Source organism: Chinchilla lanigera, unplaced genomic scaffold (assembly GCF_000276665.1).
Source record: "Chinchilla lanigera isolate Chin_1 unplaced genomic scaffold, ChiLan1.0 scaffold00001, whole genome shotgun sequence".
In the NCBI taxonomy this organism is placed as follows: Eukaryota; Metazoa; Chordata; class Mammalia; order Rodentia; family Chinchillidae; genus Chinchilla; species Chinchilla lanigera.
The window spans coordinates 18,849,165-18,876,500 of NW_004955402.1; the positions used below are offsets into that span (position 1 = coordinate 18,849,165).

Genomic DNA, 27,336 nt, shown 5'->3' on the forward strand with positions numbered 1-27,336 from the left:
CATAAAGAGTAACTGTACTTCTGGTTTGTCTTTAATTTTAATGAATATCAGAGCCCTGCATTGGCTCATCCATATATCTGTGCATTCGCTACTAGAACAGTTTTGTGAGGCTTCTGGAGCAATTTTGCAGGACTCCACCCCGATCTCAGCCTTGCCTCCTCCTCTACTCCATTCACACAAACTTCCTCATCCAGCTAAATTTTTGATCATGGTAAAATAGTGCATAATTTTGTTAAGTACCCAAAATCCTTTTGGGAACAGCTGAAATTATACATCAAATAATAAGTTATATAAGTGTACTTACCTTAGACCCCTCTTTTTTCTAATGCCAGATACACTTGTGATGAAAATCACAGCAACAGATGCAGATGAGCCCAACACTATGAATTCTAAAATTTCCTACAGAATTGTCTCTCAGGAGCCTGCATATCCTCCAGTGTTCTATCTAAATAAAGATACAGGAGAGATTTATACAACCAGTATTACCTTGGACAGAGAGGTAAGTTAATGTTTCATGTCACCCGTCTTTTACCCTCCTTACTATCCTCTCTCGTTCCTTCTCTATTACTCTTTTCTAAATTTCTTTTGTTCTGTATTTCTCATCCCTAGTATAACTCTAAGAACTGTCCTCCTTTAGAAAGGATTTTGGAGCTGGGGATATAGCTCAGTGGCTCAGCACCTGCCTGGGAAGCACAAGGCCCTGAGTTCAATTCTTGGTACCCAGGGGAAAAAAAAAGATTTAGAAAAAATATGTAATGCCCACTATGGTAGCGTTTAGTCATGACCGCATCTGAACTGAGATGTGCTGTGTGCATGTTGAGCTGTTTAACAGAGACACTGGATCTGGAAGGGTTAGCATAAAGATATAGAATTTCATCTTCATTCTGTATGTCGATTATCTCTTGAAATGATAATATTGTATATCATTCAGTAAGTAAAATATACTTGTTTAAAATTGATGTTACTTATTTCCTTTTACTTTTTAGAGAGTCGCTATTCAAAACTTTTAAATTACATAAAGACAGTACCATTTTTGTCCTTCTACACTTAGTGTTCTGTTTACTAAGTGTCCTAAAGCAACGCTCCTCAGTTTGTGGTTTTCTGGGGAGACATCGGGAGTGTCTTCCACCTCTAAGCCATAGACAAGGAGCAGGTGGTGCTGGTGGCAGTCATGGTGGTGAGAGGGAGTAGGGGGCGGGGACAGGGGCAGGGTAATAATTCAGGTGTAAAAACTCTTATAGAGGAAAAATGGTTTTAAAACTGACATTTAAAAAAAATTGGGTGGGTTTCCTGGATTGTTCTCCCAAACATTTCACTGTTTTAGTTCAAATTCAAAATTTTAAAATAAAACAGGCGATAGAAGATTTTTTTAATGCTACCTACTTGTGTGTGCAAGAATAAAATGTTGATTCTCCCATACAGTACTGTCATAAATACAAATCATCATTCACGTGCATTGCAGCTTACTTGGAAAATGCACTCTGCTCAGATGGGAAGGATTCTGTTTGAGTTCCATCAAAATTAAGAATATGATCTGTTACTCCTACAATTCTACTCTACAACTTTTCACATAAAATGAGAATGGGAAAGTCAGCAGTGTGATTTTTAACAAGGGTCCGTCTCTGAAGAGTGGGAAATTTACCCAGTAATAACAGTTGTCACTTTCTGTGCATTTCCCACATCCCAGGTGCCATCCTAAGCCCCTTACATGGATTAACTCACTTAATCCACATAGAAGCCCTGTGAGCAGATCCAGTGATTATCCCCATCTTACATGTAAGGAAACCAGGGGCCAAAGGGATTACGTGTGTCTCCAGCATGGCTTGTGAGTTGCAAAGCCACCAGGATTGGAGCCGGCCAGCTGGCCCCAGGGCCCCAGCCATCCTCTGTGTGCTAGGAGGCCCTGCCACACCCACGCTTCCCACAAACTGGCCACTCAGCTCCTTAAAGTCCAGTCACCTGGAATACAGCTGTAGTAAAAGGACCATACAGAAAAGAAGGGCTCACTTTGGAGTAACATTATTGATATCCTAGAGACAGCCATTCTGTAGGGCACATTCCCTAAGAGTCCTGACTCCAAGGATGTCTGGACAAATTGCCTTCACTGGCCCAGATTTCTTAGGACTAGGTTTTTCTTGCTTAGCATTTAGCTGAGGGCAAAATGTGGGACAGAAATAAATTCCTACAGTCCTGCCATCACATCCAACATAAAACACACTGCACTTCGAACGGCACTTCTTTGTGCAGACAGTTTTAAGGAGAGCCATCTCCTGCAAATAACAGCAATGACAAATTTTAAGAATTTGTCAAAACTCCCTGAGGTTTTTTTCTGCCCATCTGCAAAGCTCGGACTGTCAATAAATAGCATCTTTATACCTAAGACAGTAGGTCATGGAGGTTATTTATGACTAAAACATATTATGGTCCACTTTCTAATACTAAGGTGAACTAAAATCAGAAAGACAGATTTGGGAAAGATTCATTTTCACCCCAGTGGATTTTGTCCTTGCTCTGCAGGAACACAGCAGCTATTCTTTAACCGTGGAAGCAAGAGATGGCGATGGACAAATAACAGACAAACCAGTACACCAAGCCCAAGTTCAGATTCGTATCCTGGATGTCAATGACAATATACCTGTAGTGGCAAATGACGCGGTAACTTGCTTTTATGATAACTAGATCTACTTACTCATACCTGAAATCTGCATTACATGAGCATATTCTTAAAAACCATGTGCTCATATTTTGCAGTACGAAGGGACGGTTGAAGAAAACCAAGTCAATGTAGAAGTTATGCGCATAAAAGTGACGGATGCAGATGAAGTAGGCTCTGATAATTGGCTGGCGAATTTTACGTTCGCATCAGGAAATGAAGGGGGTTATTTCCACATAGAAACTGATGCTCAAACTAATGAGGGGATTGTGACCCTCGTTAAGGTAAGTCACAACTCTTCCAGATAGGTGGGACAGGTTGCTGCCAGAGGGGAGCTAACAGATTTTGAACCCAAACATAAATGTTTTACATGCACAACCAGGACTATAATTGTTTGAGATATGGGCCCTCTGTTTGTTTAGTAAGTACTCACACTGTAGGTTAAATTTAGATCATGGAACTCAGAGCCTAGCCAGTCATCATGGTACCAGTGTCATTGCTTAGTACACTTCCAGTCTTGCTTGCTGCCTGTACCTGACCGGAGTATTCGCATATCATGACCTTGTACTCTGTTGAGTATCCTTTACTTATGGTGCTTCTGCGTCTGCTTAACACTAATGCTAAACACCACTAATAGCATCTAAAAATTGAAGCTGTGATAAGTCGATATTAAAGGGTGCCTAAGAATTACCCACTAAAGCTTTATGCCAAAAATACAGATTTCTGAGCCCTGTCACCAAGAAGTCTAGGTTTGACTCAGGAGCTTGCCTTTTAGGTAAATATCCATCTGTGATTCTAATATAAATGGTGTGAGGGCTGCATTTTAGAACAAAGTAGTATAATCTTGTTTGTCATTGAATCAATGAAGAAAAATTTGGATTAAATGAAGTATACGTTTCTTATACGTTTAAATCTTAACAACTCCCACAGAACTTTTTAAACAAAAATTACAAGGTAATTGCCTTACCAAATTTGAAAATAAAATGGAAAGCTACAGCTTTCAAAATAGTACCTCTTTAAATTATATACGGACAAAAAAAGTGATTCTAACAATTACCAAAGTTTTACAATTTATGAAAGTCTAACAGTGAGAAGGAAAATGTATAACAGAAAAGGAAATAATTACCTTGAAGTTTCATAGTAATAATTTTAAGCATCACTTATTGATGGGCTACTATATTCATTTAAACTATTGTGAGGGAAATTGAATAATTTTACCTCAAGGAAGACACATTTTATAATTATTGAAAAAATGGAAAATGTCATCAGAGACAAAATAATTCATCTGCTTATACAGAAATAGGTGTAATTTGTAATCATCAGTCTGGGCAAAACCTTGTCAGATGTTTGAGTGCCGGTGACGTGCATGAGAAGAAACAGCCGTGCAATGATGAACGATAGAGGTGCTGAAAGCATTGTTCAGTCATCTATGACAAGACACAAAGAAAGGAATATAGTCATTTCTACCAAGGGTAGCATGGATGAGAAATAGTAGAATTAGCATTACAGTGAACACAACAGATTTTAAAAATGTCTAGGTTATATAAAGAAGTGCTTCCAAATTTTAAGGGCAATGATCAGATGTCACTGAAAAGAAGTTAGATAAAGAAGTTACAGAAACTAAATGTGACAAATGCCCAATGCCATTTGTCAGTAGAGAAAGGTTAATATAAAACCATAAAAACGACCACCATATACATACAAAGATGGTTAAAATCTGTCTTGCTCTGTTTGGGGCGCTGTAATAAGATACCACGAACTGTGTACCTCATAAACAACAGGAATGTATTCCTTACAGCTCTTGAGGCCTGGAAGTCCACGACCTAAGCAGGTTCAGTGAGAGCCATTTTCGGGCTCATACTCAGTGGCTTCATTCTGTGTTCTCACACAGCACCTGATGCCGGTGGGGTCCAGAGGCCACTTTTGGAGGAGTATCGATTCCATTCTGAGGGCTGACAGCTCCCAAAGGCCTCTTTGCTCAAGATCATCATTTTGGGGGTTGAGATTTGAGGACGTGAATTTTATAGGAATACAAGCATTCAATCCAGGACAGTCAAAAAGATTGACACCACCTAGTATTGGCAAGAGTATAAAGAAACTGAGACCTTTCTGTAGGGCTGCGGAAATAAAACATCACATAGCCAGTTTGGCAGAATTTTTTAAAAATTTAAACGTAGCGTAGTTACCCTATGACCCAGAAATCATATCCATAAGTATTCACCCAAGTAAAATAAAAACATATATACGTGAAGACTTACAACAAATGTTCATAGCTGCGTTATCCATAATAGTGAAAATCTGGTAGCAGATGTCTGTGAACCCATAAGTGCAGTAGATAAAATGGTCATCACAACAGAATACTACTGAACAATAAAAAGGGATGGGGTATTGACAGTATGCTACAATGTAGATCGACTTCAGAAACATTTATGCTGTGTGGAAGAAGCTAGATATAAAATTCTGTGTATTATAGGACTGCATTTATGGAAAGATTCTAAAAAAAAAGACAAAACAATGGAGATAGAAAACAGGTCAGTGGTTGGTTGGGGCTGGAAATGTGAGGGAGGTTGACCACAAATTTGCACAGAGGAACTTTTCGGAATGATGGATGTATTTGAAACTGGGCTGTCGTCAGGATTGCAAACATTAGGTCATCGTGCTGTAAACATGACATAGGTGGTTTTTATTGTGTGTGAATTGTATCTCAGCAAAGCTCTCAAAATAAGATAAAGGAGATGAGCAGAGGTTGTAAAATACAGTAATGGGGACAGTAAGTCATCACAAGAGAAAAATCCATTGCTTTGCTGACAAATTAACACATTTAATGCTATTCTTTCTAATGCTGTTGAAAATAGCAAATATGGAAATGGTAAAAAACATTAATAGAGTTATAAAAAGGGGCAGTATTTGTCCTCATATCATGTTCCTGATGCTGAAAGATTTCCCTACTGTCTGGAGCATTGTGGTTATTGATGACAAGCACTGAAACAGTATTTATGGCCCCAGAAACTAGCTTTTTCACATTGTCTTTACCTTTGAATGCTAGTGAGAGCTAGCAGGGAGATTTTATTCCTCATCCAGTTAACATAGCAGCATCAAAACAGATGTGCCAGCTACAAGAACATTTGGGGGGGTACTGGGAATTGAACTCAGGACCTTGCCCTTACCAGGCAGGCACTATACCACTGAACTACATCCCCAGCCCGTGCAAGAACGGTTTAAAAGCACTTTCACCAAGATTTTACAATCACAAAGGATTTAATTTGTCTAACTGTTCTGTTGTGTCCTGATCTCAACACCTCAGTGATCCATATTTAAAGGAGGCAGAAGAAATGGTTGTGGGTGCAGAACTTGACCCAGAGAACAGCAGAATCCGTAGTAAATCATTCCCGAGACAAGTGAAGAGCTTTGCTAGAATTCATGTAAACACATGTAATGTATTTAATCTTATGCTGAACAAACAAGCAAAAATGACCTGTCCATCTAAATAGTCAGAGACACTAGTATTAAAAAGCAATAGAAGAATAGTACCAGATACTAAACTTTGACTAGGTGATTGTTTCACGAATAGGATATAGGTCAACAGAGGAAAACTAAGCTGTATAAAAACATTCAGAGCGTATTTAAAAATTGCAAATAACCCAAATGCTTAGCAACAGAATGGCTAAGTAAATTAATTATATGTAAATATAAATTATTATAGAAATTCTTATAAAAGAAAATGGAAGAATTGAAACTAAAATATGTGTACAGTGATAATTGGCTTGTATCAAATAGGCGTGATAAATACCACAATTTGCAAAAAAGCTATTTTAAAAGAACCTAGTCTCTTAATGAATGAACAGCAAAACATATTTTAATAAATACCTGCTACAGAAGGAAGGACTAGGTTTTTTGTTTAAATACATTTGAAAATCCCTGGGTTTTTTCTTTACTACAGAAATTCTCAGTTTTTCGATATGTTAATGTACAGGGTAAATCTATTTAAGGACACAGAGGTGGCAATGCAAATCCATGGAACACATTTTAAGGAATACTAATTTTTATTGAATGTTCATTAATGTTCCCATTCCACTTTGGCATGCTAAGATAAAAATGCATGCTTTTGCAAATAATTTTGACCTTTAGAAAAATAAATTGGGAATTCTCTTTAAGCATCCTTAACATTTATGAATATCTAAGTTATTGGCAGAGCATTTTTAATTACTTGGTATCAATAAGAATTGGAATAACCACACATCAAGTTATTGTATTTAACATTAAAAGCGTGTGTGTGTGTGCGCGCGTGCATGCACACACTCTATGTTGTAGTGATTTTCTCTGTTAAAAAGATTCCTCTTTGATTTTGCCTTTCCAGGAAGTAGATTATGAAACCATGAAGAATCTTGACTTCAGTATTATTGTCACTAATAAAGCAGCTTTTCACAAATCAATTAGGAATAAGTATAAACCTACACCCGTTCCTATCAAAGTAAAGGTGAAAAATGTGAAAGAAGGCATTCATTTCAAAAGCAGCACAATTTCAGTTCGTGCTAGCGAAGGAATGGATCTGTCAAGCCAAGGCCTATCAATTGCAAAATTTCAAGTTTTTGATGAAGACACTGGACAACCTGCTGATGTAAAGTAAGAAAATATTACAAATATACTTCCTCATTTTAAATTACTTTAAGTACCTATTTTCAAAATTAATAGTGAGACTTCAGCACCTTATTTCTTCACACGCCAACAGTGTAGTTCACCAAAGTTCTATAGATTAAATTTCCCAAAGGTATGCCTGAGAATGCAAGATGAGGCGGGATTTTCCAGAACCTTCTTCCTTCAGCAGCCTGTGTTTGGGGATGAGGCGAGGCTCCTTGCCACAGAAACAGTTGTGGCTAGAGTGAGCTGAAAAGCAGAAAAGGGGAAGTTTTGAGGGAAAAGAAAACCAACTCTCCAAAGTCTGTCTTATTTGTTAAGAATACTGGAAAGCAGAAAGAAGCAGATCAAGTTTGCCACAAATTCTACTTTACATAAGCTTGGTTAAAAGCAGTAGTTCTCTCATGTAATTTACTATGGAAAAACGAATTCTATTCACAAATAAAACTTGAGAACTAATCTTCATTTTAAACCATGCTTTTTGGTTCAGGGATGGATGATTTTTTAAAAAATGGTCTTCTTGATTATTTAATCAAGCTCATTTAATGGTCTTGATCATTTCTTGATCATGGAGACCTTTACTACACTTATCAAATACCTGAAGGGACTGGGTTGTTTCCTGTGTGCATTCCGTAGAGACCCCTCAAATTTGCGTGGTCGTTTCACATTTTCAAAGTAAACTCCTTAGCCCTGAGAGCTATGCCATGGAAAGATTGCTCTCTACAAAATAATTATTTATGGAGTTGCAGTTACTTGGCTTGAATTTGAGGAAGTCCCACCTGCTGCCCACACAGTTTTTGTGACTTCTGCTCCATGCTACGGCTGCACGCTTGTTTGTCCTTACACGTGTGTCCCTGTATGCCAGCACGCATAAACCATTGCTTTTAGAAGCATGGACAACTAGGGCAAAAATAAGGAGAACATTCTTTAACAATCTCTTTCTTTTGAGTGAACCTCTTTTAAATGGAACTCATCAGCCATAGATTCAAATAACCTTTTCCCAAAATAATAAAACAAACATCTCCCAGAGTTTTTCAGAGTATTGGGTTACCATCTTTGGCCCGCTCTCCCTGCAGGAGAGCCAGCCTCCTTGAAATAAGTGGTTTAGTTTTTGGCTTTTGTTTTTTGAGTTTTTAAAAAGCTCATTAAAACCATCTTATGGCTTTTGTTAAGCTGTGGTGGGGTATAATATCCCGCAGAATTAATTGTCATAGATTTTGTATGTTTATTAGTACAAGTTTGCTGTACACAGTGATTACCTTCATCATGGGGAGTTGGTACTCTGACCCAACAAGGTAGTCCCTCACAGAGCCACAGAGCTAAGGGTTTGCTGTGAGGTTCTACATGATGATTTCTCATGCTGGCCACTGAGAAGTTTGTATCTTCCGATGACTCATCAACCAATAGGTGGCTACCTACTGAAAATTGTTTCCTACCAATGTTTAAGTTTTGACTGCTATTTTTATTAGTTACTGTGAATGTATTTTTAAAAATGTGTGTTCTCAGCCTGGCGTGGTGGCACAAGCCTGTAATCCCAGCACTCGGGAGGCTGAGGCAGGAGCATCATTGCAAGTTCAAGACCAGCCTGGGCCACAAAGTAGCCAGCCTGAACTGCATAGCGAGACCCTGTCTCAAAAAGACCAAAAAAAAAGTGTTCTCGCTGGAAAAATGATGAAGCATACATGCTTTTTTAGCACACATTTACAGGCCCTTAGAATAAAAGAAAAGTGCTGGCAAGGTTTTAGGGAAAAAGGAACTGTTCTTCATTGTTGGTGGGAATATAGAGTAGTACAACCACTATGGAAATCAGTCTGGAAGTCCCTCAAAACAGTAAAAACAGAAATGCCATCTGACTCAGCTATTCCTCTTATAGGTATCATCCCTAAAGAATTAGAGACATCGTATTACAGTGATACACACGTACCCACGCATATATCAGCACAACTCATAATACTGTAGCTAAATCCTGGACTCCTATAGGCCCATCGACAGATGACTGAATAAAGAAAATGTGGTATATTACACAATAGAGTACTACTATGCCGTAAAGATGGATAAATTTGAGTCATTTATAGGAAAACGAATGCACCTTAACACTATAATACTCAGTGAGAGAAGTCAGACACAGAAGGCTAAATGTTGCAGGATTTCTCTTATATGAAAAGCCCAAAATGTGAATAATTTCAAGAGCAAAATAAAAAATAGGTGATAGGACACTGGGAGGTAGACTTTGTGGAGATGGGAAAGGGATCTGGAGATTGGGAGAGATGGGAAAGTGAAGAAAAAAGGAATAAAAATGATTAAGATAAAATATGTATATGTACACCAGTTCCCCAGGTTGAATGTAATTTTTATGTATCACAACATATGCTGATAAAGAGAAACCTTAAAAAACAAATAAAAAAGAATGAAACATCGGTTCCCGGTACCGGAGAAAAACCAAAAAAAAAAAAAAAAAAAAAAAAGAATGAAACAGATCTTAAAAATCAATTCAAAGCTATCATTTTGGGAGGTACAGCCAAATTAAATTTTTTATTTCCTAATATTCATTTAATCTGTAGTTACTATTTTGAGATTTTTTTTTTTTTTTTTTTTTGAGACAAGGGCTCGCTATGCAGTTCAGGCTGCCCTTGAGCTCACTTTGTAGCCCAGGCTGGTCTCAAACTTGTAACAATCCTCCTGCCTCAGCTTCCTGAGTGCTGGGATTACAGGCGTGTGCCACCATCCCCAGCTTATTTTGAAATCTTAATAAAGGCAAAAAACTCTTTCCCTCACCTATGTCATAATTTTCTATTTCACTGATTATTCATCATTATCAGTTGTTTATGGATATTTGCTACTATGTGTGAGCTGAAAGCTAAATACTTGGTTTTTTTTTTTTTTTTTTTTTTTTTTTTTTTCCGGTACCGGGAATCGAACTCACGACCTTGCGCTTGCCAGGCAGGTGCTTTTGCCGCTGAGCTAAATCCCCAGCCCCTGAAAGCTAAATACTTGGATAGTGTCTGAACTTTCACAACAGGAAAGAACAGTTAGAAAATCCCTGAAATTGGACTGCACAAACCATTTCTTTATGAAGAATGATCTTATTAGTTAAGACTCTGCCTACAGCATCAGTATGCATATGGGAGACTGAATGACAAGTAAATTCCAGCTTTGAACTTTCTGAGATGGAATTCAGAAGTACTTATGAAAACCCACATGTAGTATCATTTGCCAGCAGAAATACTAAGAGGCATGAAAATTTAGTTTAAGTGTGTAATTGGATTTTTTTAAAAATAGCACCGTAAGTATCGTTGTAAGTAAGCCTCCCATTGTCGTGGACATTAAGCAGTCACTTAATAGAAAATAAATGACAGTTTGATTGGAAGAGCCAGATGCTCATATATTTGGCTTATATCCGTAGTTTATGTGTTAAACTCAGTATTAATTACATATGTTTTTGAAAATACAACATGGACATTCTCCCTGCTTTCCCATAGCTGAATCTTTTCACATGAGGTCTCACTGCTTTGAGGAAAGAAACCCAGAAATCTTTTTTTCAGCGTGTGTTCACACCTAACGAATTCTACTGGAAAGTTATTGTTCCTTACAACCAACAATAAACTTTTTAGATATTTCCATTTAAGGCAACTGTTAATTTTAAAGTGGACAGTTTGACATATTGACATATCGAAAATCCAAATGTGGGGGCTGGGGATTTAGCTCAGTGGCAAAGCGCCTGCCTGGCAAGCCCAACGTCGTGAGTTCAATTCCTGGTACCGGAAGAAAACCAAAAAAAGAAAATCCAAATGTGTTTTCCAATAAGCACTATAACTTAAGAATGTTTTTCTGTACCTGTCTTGTTGTATAACTAAGTTATTCCCCAAAGATTTACTCCAGAATTAGGAGAGACCAGATCAGAAACTACAGGACAGAGCCCAGGGCTTTTATGAACTTCCTGCATTTGTCGGTGAAGGGCAATTACCCTTGGTTCCGTGCCTTGGGTCCATGACAGTATAAGGACGCTTCCAAGGCGGTGTGACATGCAGTCAGCGGGAGGAGTTTTAGCATAGTTGTAAGGAATTAAAAACATTCCAAACAAATGTCTGTAACAAGCACATTTATGATGAGATAAAAATTACGTTTGAAAGATTTGTAGAGATTCTGAGTTCACCCAGAATGAAAACTTACTTTTATGTTTGTTGCATAACAGGTATGTAAAGTTGGAAGACAGAGACAGTTGGGTCTCTGTGAATTCAGTCACGTCAGAAATTAAACTTGTAAAAATTCCTGACTTTGAATCGAGATATGTCCAAAATGGTACATACACTGTAAAAATTCTGGCTATATCACAAGGTAAGTTATTAATATATTCTTTGATTCATTACATGTATTTAGATTGTATCTGCCAGCATCAGAAACTTTTGTTATGAATGTGTTTTTAAAAATCAGATCTCTCCAATGGACTACCTCCATCTCCTATTATTTCGTACACCTGGGACATACACAGGATAAGAAGTGTCCAAAGTGTTTCATATACTCTCCATGCTAAAATGCAAGGGAAATCGAAGTATCTTGTTGTTTGTAGTATGACCAGAACACACAGGTTTTTATTCTTACTTTTAAGATCATCCTAGCAAAACCATCACTGGCACTGTGCTTATCACAGTTGAAGACATCAATGACAATTGTCCCACACTGGTGAACCCCGTTCAGAATGTCTGTGAAGATGCACCATACGTGAACGTTACGGCGGAGGACCTCGATGGGTACCCCAACAGCTGGCCTTTCAGCTTCTCGGTCATTGATACACCGCCTGGAACAGCAGAAAAATGGAAAATAATACGCCAAGAAAGTAAGCAAAACCATTGGACTGCATTCAAATCATTTATAGATATTAAGCATGGTGGATATCTAAAGTCTTTATAATATAGGTTGTGTTTCTTCTTATAAATTATATTTCTAGTACAGTTTTTTAAGAGAGATTATGAAATGAAGTTCAGAACCCATGGGCATAGTACCTTAATATTTACATGCCTATAGAGAGGAAAATAGTGATCTAAAATGCTTTGAGGGTAGCTCTTGTCTCATAAGCTGAGGATGAGCAAGCCTTCCGGGGTGCAGCAATCATAGTAGGCACTATCTAAAACTCTTGAGGGATTGTAACAATAATTCCACTTAAAATAACATTTATTGAACACTTACTACGTGTATCAAGGCACTCTTTATGCATTATCATACTTAATCCTTACCCCTTAATATTATTCCCTGATGACAGGTGAGAAAAAGCTTAGCTCAACTAGAGTTATGGAATCTGTTCAGAGTTAAGCAATCTGCTCAAAGTCAGTATGTGATGGACAGCATGACAAGAGTTCTGTCTGATCCCCACACGCCAGTGGCCATGGACGCATCCGTACGTCCCTGTCTTGGAAGTGGCCCACCTGTTCATGTGAGCCTTTGTGTGACCTGTAGGATGGTCCTGAAGGGGGAAATGTCTCTCCAGATGACTTGTTTTAAACAGTCAGTGTTTACTTCAGAAAAGTTTCAAACACAGTCCTCAAGCTTAGTTTATAGGATTAATATGGTATTTTACATCTGGCAAATGTTTGCAATCATTTTAAGTGCTTTGAATAATGTTTGAGCCAACTGATAAGTTAAATACCTTCTACATTCCAAACTGCATTATAAATTTAGTATATTTGGCTTTCTTTTCTTTAAATATTTCAGTGGTCTGAATTGACAAGTAAATCTTCCCCATGTTCCTCATACTTCAATCTTCCCCATATTCCTCAATCTTCCCCATGTTCCTCATAAATTCCAATAAATTAGCTGGGCATGGTAGAACATCCCAGCACTCAGGAGGTAGAGGCTGAGGATTGCCACAGGTTCAAGGCTAGCTTAAATTACTTAGAGAGACACTGTCTCAGTCAATCAATCAATATATAAAATCGTCCAATAAATTAAACATATAAGTGTATTGAACCTAGAATTCTCTCAGCGTTAATACTCGACAAAAAAATAGTGACATTTCAGCCTACAGCTATAAATCTATGTCAGTATTAGAGTCACACATTTTAAGTTGGAGTTACAAAGCTGTCGTGCTAACAGGACTACTGCTTTTCCTAGACATTTTGTAAACATAGTAGAACAAATATTAATAAATTCCTGACAACACAAAAATATTTAAAAAGTATGCTTGGTTTAAGTATTCGTTTGTCTGATGGCAGGTCTTCTTGGTCTTATGTATGTCTTAATTACTTTTCTCGTTGCTGAGACAAAATAGCTGAGACAAAATAGCTGACCCCCAACGGTAAAGGAGGAAAGGGATTTTTTGGCTGTTTGTAGAGGTTTCAGTCCAAAGTTGGCGGGCTCCAAGGTGGGGCAGCTTGGCAGAGGGCATCGAAGAGGAGAAATAGTCCATGGCAAACAGGCAGGTGAGAGCCTCTTTCTGTCCCTTATATTTTATGCAGGCTACCCGCCCTAGGGTGGCTATAGCACTCACACCCTTAATTATAGCGAGAACTATGCCAAACCAATCAGTGGACTGATTGAGTAATCACACACCCTTGATCCCAGCACCGCACACTCTAGATCCAGCCACCTCTGAAAAACCCCACTATGACTGCTTGGGGCTTTGTGGGGGACATCTAGACATAAACCATAGCACTGTGCTCTCTTAAAGCAGTCAGCTATACTTACGGTTAGCCAAGATGGGCCTCCTTGGGAAGGAGGACAGTCACCGCTGTGATCAGTTGAGGTTCCTTAAGATCACATTTTCAGGGGGTGTGATCCCTGGGTCCAGGATCCAGGTGGTTCTTCATAATAGGCCTCAGAACCTGGGAAGTATTCAGCTTATAATCAGGGAGGTCTGGGATTCCCACCAGGATAAATGTTTGATGGAGTTTGCCTTTGTATGAGCAAGATATGTAAATGAATTTTGTATTGAATGTGCTGAAATCCCAAGACAGATTTACCTTCTCTAAGAAATATGTGGGGCTTAGAGTTTGCTGGACATTGTCTTAAACCCTTTTTAATACTGACAGCTCTAGAAGTTTGATATTATGATCATCAGATAGAAAGGGAAGGAGAGACACGGCAAGGCTCACCCATTCCCAGGACCACGGGTATTAAGAGCTGGAGTTGGGATTTGGCCCAGGCCGTTTGGCTCTCACCGCTCTCCTGGCCGGGTCTGTGCTGTGTTTCAGCTTGCGTGGTTCCTAGGTTGTGTGTTTTAGGAACATAAAACTCGGCAGGACCTGTGTTATCGAGTTGTAACCAGAAGTCCCTGAGATTGCTCTTCGTGTGGTTATGCAGTTGAGAGAAAGAGCGTTCTGTAACCCAGGCTTCCTTCATGGTTATGTAAGAAGGTGACCAGTCACCTCCAGGATAAGCAGTAGCTTCCATCTATTTTCATCTCCCGGGGAAAATGTTTAAATACAGAATATTCCATAGGCAAATAAGTCAGATGCTCTTGTACTCACTGCCTACAATGCAAAGAATACAAAACATTTATTGTATTGTCAAGCTTCTTCTCCCTAAAATGGTAGCTGATAGAGTAGAAATCCCCTTCTTCACCTCATTTACCCCCTCAGAGTCCATCATGCATTGATTTGATGAGTCTGAGGCGCTGGCCCACCTTATTATGCAGCAGCAGAGAAGAAAGTGTGGGTTATGGAATCCTCTTTCTCCACACCTCATAGTTGCAATCTTTTGGGCCAGGCGTGCCTGAGTTTGTACTCCTTAGATAAATCCCCCAGAGCCTAAGAGGTCATTTTAGATGCGTGTTTCTAACCACACAGACCATATTCCATAAAATTTAGAATTTTTTTTTTTAATTTTAAGGAGAGTAGTACATGGGAAACAAACAAAAAGTAAAACCTAGCAGCATACCAGTATCACGAACATAAACAAATCAAAGCAAGAACATTCAAAGTGATACAGGGTCTCAAAACAAATTAATACAAATCAACAGTGGTTGTTACATTGCATATGGCTATCCTCAATTACATTGCTCAGATTATCAGATGTAAGAATGAAAGACTGCTGAAACCATTAAAGAGAAGAAAATAATTCTTCAATAAAACATTAGAGATAATATAGAGTTTCACTAAACAAGATGGTAGGAGTGCACCATTATAATTCCATTGCATACTGTTACCTTCAAATCAGTTGCTCAGGCCACCAGACACAAGCATGCAAAGTCGATCAGAACATAAAAAATTGTGAGCATTAACTGTTCGTTTCAATACACCATCAGACAACAATAATATAGTCATCACAGCTATTCATATATATATTTATGTTTTGCCTTCCTTTTTTCTTCTTTCCCTCATCCCAGTCATTCCTTCCTTTGAGCAGTTTCTTTCCTTTCCTATCATCTATTTTATGTTTTGAGTTTTACCTAGTCTTTCAGGTTCCTACAGCAAGGAGACAATACGATGTTTACACATGTGGGTCTGATTTATTTCACTTAGGAGTACGGTCTCTAGTTGCATCCATTTACCTACAAAAGCCTCAAGTTTATCTTTTTTAATAGCTGAGTAATACTCTATTGTATAAAAATACCACAGCTTTTTTATCCATTCCTCAGTGGATGGGCATCTGGATTGTTTCCAAGATTTAGCGATAACAAATTGTGCTGCTATAAACATGGGTGCACATATATCACTGTGGTATGATGTCTTTAATCTTTCTGGGAAAATACCCAGAAGGGGTGTAGCTGGGTTAAATGGGACTTCCAATCCTAGTTTTGTGAGGAATCTCCAAACTGATTTCCACAGTGGTTTCACCAATCTACACTCCCACGAGCAGTGGAGTAAGGTTCCTTTTTCCCCATATCCTCTCCAACACTTGTTATTGGTTGATTTCTTGATGATAGCCATTCTTTCTGGGGTGAGATGGAATCTCAGTGTTGTTTTAATTTGCATTTCTCGAATGACTAATGATGTTGAGCATAAAATTAGAATTTAAAATGAGAAACTATTTCTTACTTCATAAGAAACAATCAGCTGGGCGTGGTGGTGCACACTTGTAAACCCAGCACTCAGGAGGCTGAGGCAGAAGGATCAAAGGAGTTCAAGGCCAGCCTGAACTGCATAGTGAGACCCTATCTCAAAAACCCAAATAAATAAATAAATAAAGCAACCAAAAATAACACATCATGCAGTTCTTACACTTGATCTTAGCCAAAAGGCTGAGAAGCAATAATCATGTAGTTTTTTTGTCATTGCCTTGCAAGTAAGTTTTCTTTTTTAGTACAGGGTCTAGTTAACTTGCTAAATTACCCAGCCTGGGCTTAAACTTTCTGTCCTCCACTCTCAGCCTTCCAGAGTGCTGAAATCACAGGTATTTTCAACCACATCCAGCCAGTAAATCATTTTAATAAGTAGTCTACATATAGAAAAGTTTTACACTATTCTAACAAATCATTATTTTTACTCATGTGAAAACTAGTCATTTTTGCTGGGCATTTTGGCACATGCCAATAATCCCAGCACCTGGGAGGCTGAGGCAGGCGTATCACTGTGAGTTTAAAACCATCCTGGGCTACCTAGTGAGTTCAAGGCTAGCCTGAACTACATAGCAAGACCCTGTCTCAAGAAAAGAAAACAGATGAGATCATTCACAGAACACTTCCTGTGTCATCTTCTTGCCAATATAACGTATCATCTGAATCCAGTGATGAGGAAGCAATCAGACAAATTCAAACCATGGAACAAACTTTGAAATAAGTGGCTTTGAAATATGTGAAGGTCTTGAAATAAGAGCGAGTGGGAATTCCAGATAAGTAGAGACTAAAGTGATAAATTACAAGAAATATGTGGTCCTTGGCTGGATCTAGGGTCAAAAGAGAAGACAGACACCTCCAGGACATTATGGAAGGACATTGTGGCAATTGAAATGTTGGCCAGTGAGTTATATACTTGGAGGTAGTTTTATACCAATCACATATTTTTCACTGATGTCCTGTCATCTTAGAAAGTCTGTGCTGAAGAATGTCCTGCTATCTGTAACTTACTACCCAATAGTTCAGACAGAAAGTTTTCTCCCAGTGATGCACGTATAGGGAGAATGGATCATTGCAAAATGTGAACCATTAGGGAAGACTGTGTCAGCATCCACTGTAATATTCTTTCAAGCTCCTTATAGATTTGAAGCTTTCAGAATTTTTAGTACATCTCATTGGGACAACAAGGAAAGAACTAGAAAAACAAGATTAGCCATTCCTGAAAATTATTAAGACTGGGAACGGACACCACAGGGGTTACGCTGTTCTCTCGCTTATAGCCTAGGTTTGAAAACTGCTTAATACTATGTGTTTATTTAACAAATGGTAAAATAAGGGCCAGGGATGAACCTCAGTAGTACTGCTTGTCTAGGCCCTGGACTTGATCCCCGAGAAAAAAAAAAGAAGAAATGGTAAGGCGAAAGTCATGTTCCTGCTGTGTAGAACAGTTCCCAGCACTTGGGAGACCACACATATTAGCTAAAATTAATCATTGTGAAAATGTCCAAATCATATCCTTCGCTTTTTAAGCTGCACAGTTGAAGTCTGACAAATTCCAACAAGTGCATTTCGTAAACCCCGTAAGAAGTAAAAGAAAAGCAGGCTTCCAGCTGGAGCCGTGTCAAGAACTTTCTAGAATCTGGCCTCTCCCTTTCCTTGGGAGGCACGCGTCCTTCCTTCCTTCCCTCTCCTGTCCTGCAGGTACCAGTGTGCTGCTGCAGCAGAGTGAACCCAAGCTCGGGAGAAGCGAAGTTCCGCTCCTGATTTCGGACAACCAGGGCTTCAGCTGCCCGGAGAAGCAGGCCCTGCAGCTGACGGTGTGCGAGTGTCTGCACGGCAGCGGCTGTGTGGGTGCGCGGCACGACTCCCACGTGGGCCTGGGGCCCGCGGCGGTGGCACTCATGATCTTGGCCCTTCTGCTCTTGCTCCGTAAGTCTCCAAAGCTGCTCTTTAGCTCCCTTAGGAATTTGAGTGCACCCCTGGAAAGTTTCTTACTAGATCAGTCATTGGTTTCCTTGTGGTTATTTTTGAACACTTTTGAGGAGGAATAAGAAAAGACAGTTGCTGGTAATTGACAAGTTTACCGAATCCTGTTACAGGGCTTTCTTGGTCACTTCCCATCACTGGGACAAAATACTCAACACTCACGTCTTAAGGAAGGAGAGGTTTATTTTGGCGCCTGTACTCGATCCAAGGTCAGCTAGCTCCAAGGCAATAACGGCTCAGGGGAGATGCTGACGGAAGCAAGCTGGGTATCCTCTGGCAGCCAGAAAGCAGAGCGAGAAGGCAGGAACCAGGGCGGGGGGACACACCATCCCAGCCCTACCCCCGTAAGCTTCTTTCAGCAGCACAGGCAGCTATGAGCCATCGGTGGATTCATCTGCTGATGGGCATGGTGTCCCTGGGAGCCAGTTACCTCCCAAAAGTCCCCCTTCGGAACACAAAAGGCTTTTGGGGGGACATTCTAACTCTAAACCATAACAAGCACTCTTATCAGAATTTTATGTTGGAAAAATGTATTCTGATTTTTTAAAAACCAAGGTCATGCATGCTATCCAAGCTCCTTTCGCCATAAGCATTGCGGTGTCCTAGGTAGAATGCTGTCTGGTCATCCCTGCACTTTTCCAAGCACCCACAACAGTGCCCTGCACTTAGTAGGTCCTCAGAAATGACTTGCCGCATGAATTTGGAACATGGATACAAGGTGGTTTTACAAACCAGTTTATTCAGTTGGTCTCCACTTTGCACACTGAAATTGTCAGAGCTCTGCCTCGCTGACCCCTGCACGGCCAGCTTCTACATCCATCTGCACCAGCAGCAGCCAGGCTTTCTGAGCGCTTCTGTCCTAAGCCTGTCCTGCCTGTCCTGCCTGCCCTCCAAAGACCAGGATTTCCTCTCACAAAATAATAAAAGTCTGCAACTGGGGTCATGTGGAATTCACTCCACTTGACCCTGAACCTGGGCAGAGCTCCTTCTTGCAGACAGTGTGGACTATCTCAGTGAGGAGCCAGTGAAAGCCATTAGCAGGTTTCCAGGGGAACCCAGCACTGAGCAGCTTACAGCGCATCTGCATGCCACTGCCTGCGTGTCATAGGTCGTTACAGATAGAGACACCTAAGAGAAAAAGGCCTGTCTCAGCTTAGCATTTTTGTAGGTAGGTCCTGGAGCCAGGACTGTAGCTTTTCCCCGGGGAATCCTTCCCTCCCTTTTCATCTCAGATTCCCTGAAGCCTAATGTGACTCTTGCCATATGACAGACAATTCGATGAATGTTCATTGAATATGATGAAATCGTGGAGTCGCCACTGGTTGCCCTCAGACTCTGCATTAATCCAGTGACTGTGCAGACTCGTGTGGAAATAGTACTCAGATAATTCCAAAGTTAATTGCAACCCCAGAGAGTCATGCCTTGTGCAAAATTTCATTCTAAGGAAAGCATTTGGGGGCTGGGGATTTAGCTCAGCGGCAAAAGCACCTGCCTGGCAAGTGTAAGGTCGTGAGTTTGGTTCCCGGTACCGGAGAAAAACCAAAAAAAAAAAAAAAAAAAAAAAAAAAAAGAAAGCATTTTAAGAGCTTCGGTGTTCTAGGATATTTGAATATATTAATTTTTTTTCTCTTAAGAGGTTTTGATCTTTGTAAATGGATAGTGAATTTACAAAAAAAAACTTTAGGAAAGTAGTTTCTAAAAATTTAATCTTTACATTGATTTGGCTAATTGCATATTATCGAGTGCATTCTTAATATTCCACTCATTGCCATAGGTGGTCTCAGCGTGAGGAACAGGGCCTTGAAGCCTGTCAGTCTCTCTCTGTCCTCAGGCTGTGGTATAACATCCAAAACAAGCTTGGACAGGTTGGGAGAGGGAAAAGAAAAACACTGAAAAAAGGGATGTGCAAATTCCAGTTACACAGCTCACAGGCAGAAATGCGTCAGGGTTGACCTTCTCTGCACTCACTTCTGCTTCTGTGTAGTTGTGCCGCTTCTGCTGCTGCTGTGTCATTGTGGAGAGGGCGCCAAAGGCTTCACCCCCATCCCCGGCACCATAGAGATGCTGCATCCTTGGAACAATGAAGGGGCGCCACCTGAGGACAAGGTCAGTTCGTCGGATGACCTGTGCGACTTGTCATCTTTGGTCTGAAGGGGAGCATAGGAAGTGTTTCTAATATCTTTGATCATGAGAGTAATATGGTAATGTTGCGAGATCCGTATTTGATGTTCATTCCCATTTCCTGCTGTACAACTCCAAGAGTCCTTGGAAACTTGGAAGTGATAGTTTCTTGACATCTGAAAGGAGGAGGGGCAGGTGGTCTGGGGGACTGAGCCCTCTCCATGTGAGATCTGCCACCATCTCCAGGTAGACGATGTCAACATTAAATAGACTTAGGGGGTCCTCACTGGAGTGTGCTGCGGAATTGATTGCTTGTTTGCTGATGGAGAGAAATCTTACAAGAAACACTTGTGAGGTCACAGAAGGCCGTATTGATCATCGTATTGTGAGAGCAGAGCAAAGGCAGCTTGTTTTCCCAACAGTAGTCATACGGATTTCACACACAGGCTTTTGGGAAGCAAAGGCTTCTAACAGCAACACGTTTTGTGTTGATTGCCAGAGCAGGGATGAGGTGGTCGTACTGCATTGTGATATGTGGTGTGTTAATGAAAATGTAACCGTGGTTGGGGAGGGACCCGGAGAATGTAGAGCAGGGGTCAGAGACAGAGTATTACCTAGCTTTCCAATTGCTGGGAAACAATACCTGACACATGCAATTTAAAGAAGGAAAGATTTAATTTAGCTCACGGTTTCAGGAAATTCAGTCCATGGTCCAGTGACTGCAGGGCAGGAACATCATGGTGAAGGAAATAGTGAAGCAAAGCTTCACTATTTATAGCTTCACTTTATTTATAGTGGCCAGGAAGCAGGGGAATGGGACAGTACCAGAGAGGAAGGTTCAGGGGACCAGATACAGTACCCAAGGTCGCATTTCCATGACCCACCCAGACACACCCAGAAGTGTGCTCCACCAGACCCCTTGGTGTCTCCCAAGCCGTTCAGGTTGATACAGTCTAGTGTAACCACCACAGACACAAAGCTGTACAATCTAGGATAGAAATTCTCATCCCAATATCAAATGGCAAATTTAATATTCACAAATCACAACCAGAAAGTGCTCTGTTTCTGTTCCCCTCCACACATGTAGCTGACAGAAGCAAGCTTCCAGGTCCATGACAAAATACTGTGAGATCCCCTTACCTAGTTAACGTTGACTCTCTCCTGTCTCTGTTGAATCTTCACGCTGGATCTCGCCTCTTTATCTGCTGTGTGTGCTGGTCCTAATAGGATGTGATTCAGCATCAAGTGTCAGAGACTCAAAGGAAGAGTGGCTTAAACGCAGACGTGTGTGGTCCAGGATCAGTGTAGGGATCCCTCCCGGCCCGGGCTCCTCCTGCCTTGTTGCTCCTCCCTTGATGAGTTTCAGTCCCATGCTGTCCTCGTATTCCAGACACTCACCTACTGCCTTCACATTCAAACTATTAGATGGGGGGAGAGTGAAGAACCACTTCGTGAACACATTTTCCGCAAGTTGCATACACCATTTCTACTTGATTCACTGGGGCTTGAACCCAGGGCCATTGCACTGAACTGCATTCCCATCTCTCCCGCCCTCCCTTTTTGAGGCAGGATCTCTGTAGGTTGTCCAAGTTGAGCTCAAATTTACAACTCTCCTGCCTCAGCCTCCCAGAGTACTGGGATTATAGGTGTGCACCATCACCCTTGCCTACAGTCCTTATTTTGAATGGCCATGTGTCCAGCTGAAAATAAAATGAAGGATTTTTTTAACCACAGCAGAAGGCATGAAACCCTAGAGGAATGTTAAATGCTGTTGGCTCCAGTGGAGTAAATGAGCTGAGACCATAGAGGAAGTTTGGTTTCTGTTTCTGGCTTATACTGAGCTCTAAAAGAAGGCAAAGTGAAGATCTTTACAAGACTCATAGAAGCTATTCAACCCCAAATACCTCTGCTGATTGCCTCTGGCGAAAAACTTCTTCTATCTTATGCCCTCTTAGCTCCAGTCCTTCCAACACCTGCGCTGACCCTCCGTCCTGACCGCGGTGTCCTCTGCCTTTGCACACAGGTGGTACCATCGCTGCTGGCCGTGGATCACGCGGAGAATCTAGCAGTAAGAAACGGAGTGGGAGGTGCGATAACCAAGGAGGCCACCATGAAAGGAGGCAGCTCTGCTTCCTTTTCCAAAGTGCAGCATGACCTGAACGAAATGGATGGGAGATGGGAAGAACACAGCAGCCTCCTCTCCAGCAGGGCCGCTCACATGACCGGGACAACAGGAGCCGAGACTGCGCGGACCGTAAGAGCTGTGGGGGCTTCCCGAGAGGCTGCCGCAGCCCGAGCCACTGCTGCTGGTGCGGTCAGCGAGGAGTTCTTAAGGAATTATTTCACTGATGTAAGGCTTGGTTTTTACGTAGGGGGGAGGAGGGTATGGATATGGGAATGTGGTGTTATTGGGTTAAATAGCTTGTGAAACCTCTGCCCCTTTTTACAATCCCATGTCATTACTCAGAGCAAATCGCGCGGCTGTGTGTGATGTCAGTATGTCAGAAAGTGCAAGCCTGGCAGGCAAGGGCAGAGGGTACATGGCCTAAAATTCACTGAGGGGGAATAGTCCTCAGTCCATTTAAATTTTGCATACACTGATGATGATAAACAGATAGCTTTGCCTTCCGTATGAGGGCCCCCTCTTAGGGGAGTCCATGAAAAATGATGAGAACAGTTACAGGAAACACAATCCGATGCAAGAAGGAAGCACATACTTGGAATTAACAGTTCATAGCAGGACTAAAATAGACACAATAGATTTCAGAATATATTTCATTAGCAGGAATAATCAGATATATTTACTGCGTAATGGAAGATGGATCAGTTCATCTGGAGATGTAACACTCCTAAATATGTCAGTACCTACTAACAGAAATCAATAAACCTGAAGCAAAAATTGACAGAACTAAAAGAGAACTAGACAAGTCCAAAGTGACAGTTGGAAAGTTCAACCTCTTCTGTCAGTAATTCAAAGAAAAGCAGAAAATCAGCAGAGATACAGAAAATATAACTGGCAACTGACTGGATCCGCTTGTCATTAATACATTTCATGCCATAAAAGCAAAATACACATTCTCTTTGATACAGGCTATATTCTGAGATATAAGTTTAAATACATTTAGTAGGATTTCAGTTGTACAAGGTAATCTGGCAATAAGAAATTAAACCCAAAATCAATAATAAAGTGGTATGTAAAATATAATCAAATAACCACCATACGTTTCACATTCTAAATCATGCATGAGTAAAAGAAAAAAAAGAACAATTAGTACACAGTTTGAACTGACTGAAAATTAAACCATACTTTATCAAAATTTGTGAGGCACTGCTGAAGTAATATTTTGGGGAGAACTTTTACAAAAAATAATTATATTAACAGATGGGCTTCAGATCAATAACCTAAGTGTCCACCTAAGTTATTAAACATTAAACAAAAGGAGGAAGCCATGAAACCAAAAGCTGTTTAAAGAGATTAATAAAATGGATAAACCTCTTAGCCAATCTAAACAGGTTGTAAAGGAAGTAGACACAAATTATCGGTATCAGAAATAAATAAAGAGAAATGAATTACAGGTCTTGGAGGCATAGTACAGTAATCAGAAAAAAGAAATGCAAGACTGGTTGTCTTTCTTAAGAGTAAGTCTCCCGTGTCCCCAGAGATGGTGGGAGTGTTAGAGGTCTCAAGGGCCCTTGACAGGAGCAAGAGGATTTATTTCCACCCGTCTCTTCGAAGTTTGCAAATTACTGGTGTATTCGTTCCCTTTCCACCTCCTTCTTTCATGAGATGCCTTTTGCTGAGTGTCAGCCTGATGGTGTCATCCGGGAGGGCTGCTGTCTCTCCCTCTGCAGGCTCACTGCCAGCTCAGGTCTGGTCCCGGCTGGTATTGCTTGGATTTGCCTCCTCTTCTGCTCTAAACCTGCTTAAGTCAGTCTTACATGTGTAATAACTGTCTATTTGGAAAAATTGCACCGTGATTAGGAAATTTGCTAGTAGACATTTTGAACTCTTGTGTAGTCTTTACCCAGATTTTACCAATTACCATTTTTTTCACATTCCCTATTTTTCCTCTCTCTCTCACTCTCTCACTCTCTCTCACTCTCTCACTCTCTCTCTCTCTCACACACACACACACACACAATTACTGTAGTACAGTTAACAAATTCAGAAACTTAAAGTTGGCACAATCTATATTTTGCTTTATCCAATTACTGCAAAAATGTCTTTCATAGCAGCTGTTTTTTCCTGTCCAACACCCAGTCCACAATCCTGCATTCCATGTACTTGTCGTGACATGTCCTCTTTGCCCTAAACCGTTCCCTCTGCCTTTCTTTGTTTTTTATCATTTTAATATTTTTTAAGAATACACAGGAGCCGGGATGTACAATGTTTCAATTTGTCTTCCTCCGATTTGTTGTACTTGGGCTCAGGTTTTGCATTTTAAAGAGCAATACAGAGTCCTGGTTTTTTTTTCAGTGAATTTGTATTACTAATTATTCGCCTCTTTTTATCTCCACTGTAGAAGGCGGCCTCCTACACCGAGGAAGACGACATTCACATGGCCCGAGACTGCCTTCTGGTTTACTCCCAGGAAGAAGCAGAATCTCTTCACGGGTCGGTTGGCTGCTGCAGCTTTATTGAAGGAGAGCTGGACGACCGATTCTTAGATGATTTGGGACTTAAATTCAAGACACTAGCTGAGGTTTGCTTGGGTCAAAAAATAGATGTGGATTCGGAAATAGAGCAGAGGCGAAAGCCTGTCAAAGAAACAAAGCTGAACACAGCTGCACGGTCACTCTATGAGCAAGCCACAGTTAATGCAGAGAATGCCTACTCCTCTGACAGCAGCTTTCCAGTTCCCAAACCTTTGCATGGAGCCAGTGCAGAGGTGGTCACTCAGGAAGTAGTCACCGAGACATCGGTATCTTCCAGGCAGGGTCAGAAGGCGGCACCGCCTCCTCCTGACCCACGGGCTTCCAGTAATATCATAATGACAGAAACGTCCTACACCACAGGCTCTGCTGTACCCCCGAGCACTGTGATCCTGGGTCCCAGCCAGCCCCAGAGCCTTATCGTGACAGAGAGGGTGTATGCGCCGGCTTCCACCTTGGTAGATCAGCACTACGCTGGGGAGGGTAATGTCGTGGTCACCGAAAGAGTACTCCAGCCTAACGGGGGCGTGCCTCATCCTCTGCAAGGCACACAGCATCTGCAAGAGGCGCAGTACGTGATGGTGAGGGAAAGAGAAAGCGTCCTTGCACCCAGCTCCAGCGGGCAGCCTGTCCTGGCCATGCCCAGTGTGGCAGTAGGACAGAACGTGACAGTGACGGAAAGGGTGCTGGCCCCTGCTACTTCTCTGGAATCCAGATACCAGAATGCCTCCGAAGCCTCAGAGAAGGCTGGAAAGGCCACGGTTTCTGGGGCTGGAGTCCCTGGCACGCTGCCATATTCTGGTTTGGAAGGATCTGGCCATTCAAATTCTACCATTACCACATCCTCCACCAGGGTCACCAAGCACAGTACCGTGCAGCACTCTTACGCCTAAGCGGCAGCCAGCCACAGACATACCCAGAGTCTAACTAGCAGTGACTGCAGGCGCGTTTTCCATCTGCCCGGCTCTTCACGAGCCTCCCAGACATGCAGAGGTGCATATGCCTTGAGCTTAAATGTTCTCAGTCACCGATACTCTAAGGTCCGCACTTCCTGCTGCTGGGAGTGTATTTCAGAAACGCCTCATGTATCACAGTGGGCATACTGATGATACTGTTTAGTGCCTTTTAGTGAGCTGTGCAAACAATATTCACAGCAGAATAGAATAAGTCTGTCTTCTGAGAATTTACCAAATAAACACACCACCGTGCAGGAGAAAACCTGGGGATATGATTGGGTCTCTTTGTGAATTGTGTTAATATTTCACAGTGACGTTCTATATTTTGTACATTACTGCACCTAGCAGATTGTCAACAGCTCCTTTATCCAAAGATCTACCTACAGTCTGGGGTACCAGTTTTGTTGTTGGTTTTCTTCAAGACTGGACCTTTTTAATTTGTGTAAAGTTGATTAAACTTTTGAGTGCTGGGATAGTAAGAACATACATGTTTCTGTGCGTGTGACGTGTACATAATGGCATACGCTTTTAAAAATGCCATTGTGTTTTCTTGTCCGTATCATGAAAATTTTGAATACTTCAAATTTAACTGAATAATCCCACACAAAATTTGTAAATATAATACAGTTCTACTTACAATGGTGATATCCACAGGAGAATAGAAACCTCAGGCTGTTCTTAATAGCTACAACTTAGTACAGCTAAATTCACCAGCCATGTTCTTCTCTATGGTGGAACGATACCTGTTTCACTGCTTTATATGCTCAGTGACTCACAGAGCTGCTAAAGAAATATTTGTGGAATTAAACTGAATTTTACAAACCATTATGTACAATTGCCAAAAAAATCAAAACACTATTTTTCTATAATTATGAGTTTCAAATGATGATTTTTTTTTTTTTTTCAAATGATGATTTTACTTTGATGTCTCGAAGGCTTTGACTAGCTGGTCGTGACTTAGTACATACATAGTAAATATCATATAAACCTAAAATATTTGACCTGATTTTACACAGTGTCCTTGCCTTGTTTTTTAAAAAGTTACATGGCCAGGTATGGTGGGGTACAGCTGTAATGCCAGCATTTGGGAAGCTAAGGCCAGAGGATCGCTGTGAGTTCAAGCCCAGCTTGGGTTACACATAGTGAGTTCAAGGCCAGTCTGAACTACATAGTGAGACCCTGTCTCAAAAAACCCCCTAAAAAATTGAAAATAAAAATGTAAAAATCATGTAGGTTGTTTGACTCCTGAATAAGATTGTATTTTATTATGGCTAGAAACAGTAATGTTTTAAAATATGTATGGATATCAGGAATTAATAGAAGTATTTACAACCACAGAATAATTT

The 27,336-nt window shown here is 40.8% G+C and overlaps 1 protein-coding gene across 1 annotated transcript in view; it reads left to right on the forward strand.

The window, feature by feature from the left end:
- Positions 1-27,024, forward strand: part of Dsg2 (desmoglein 2) — a gene marked incomplete at its 5' end in the record, with an annotated part of 49,789 nt that extends 22,765 nt beyond the window's left edge. Inside the window, 10 exon segments of the mRNA XM_005373161.2 lie at positions 333-499; positions 2,518-2,655; positions 2,752-2,937; positions 7,011-7,276; positions 11,481-11,623; positions 11,895-12,122; positions 17,976-18,203; positions 20,245-20,366; positions 22,405-22,731; positions 24,905-27,024. Of these exon segments, the coding sequence (XP_005373218.2) occupies positions 333-499; positions 2,518-2,655; positions 2,752-2,937; positions 7,011-7,276; positions 11,481-11,623; positions 11,895-12,122; positions 17,976-18,203; positions 20,245-20,366; positions 22,405-22,731; positions 24,905-25,927 (2,828 nt within the window).
- Between the last annotated feature and the right edge of the window lie 312 nt (positions 27,025-27,336).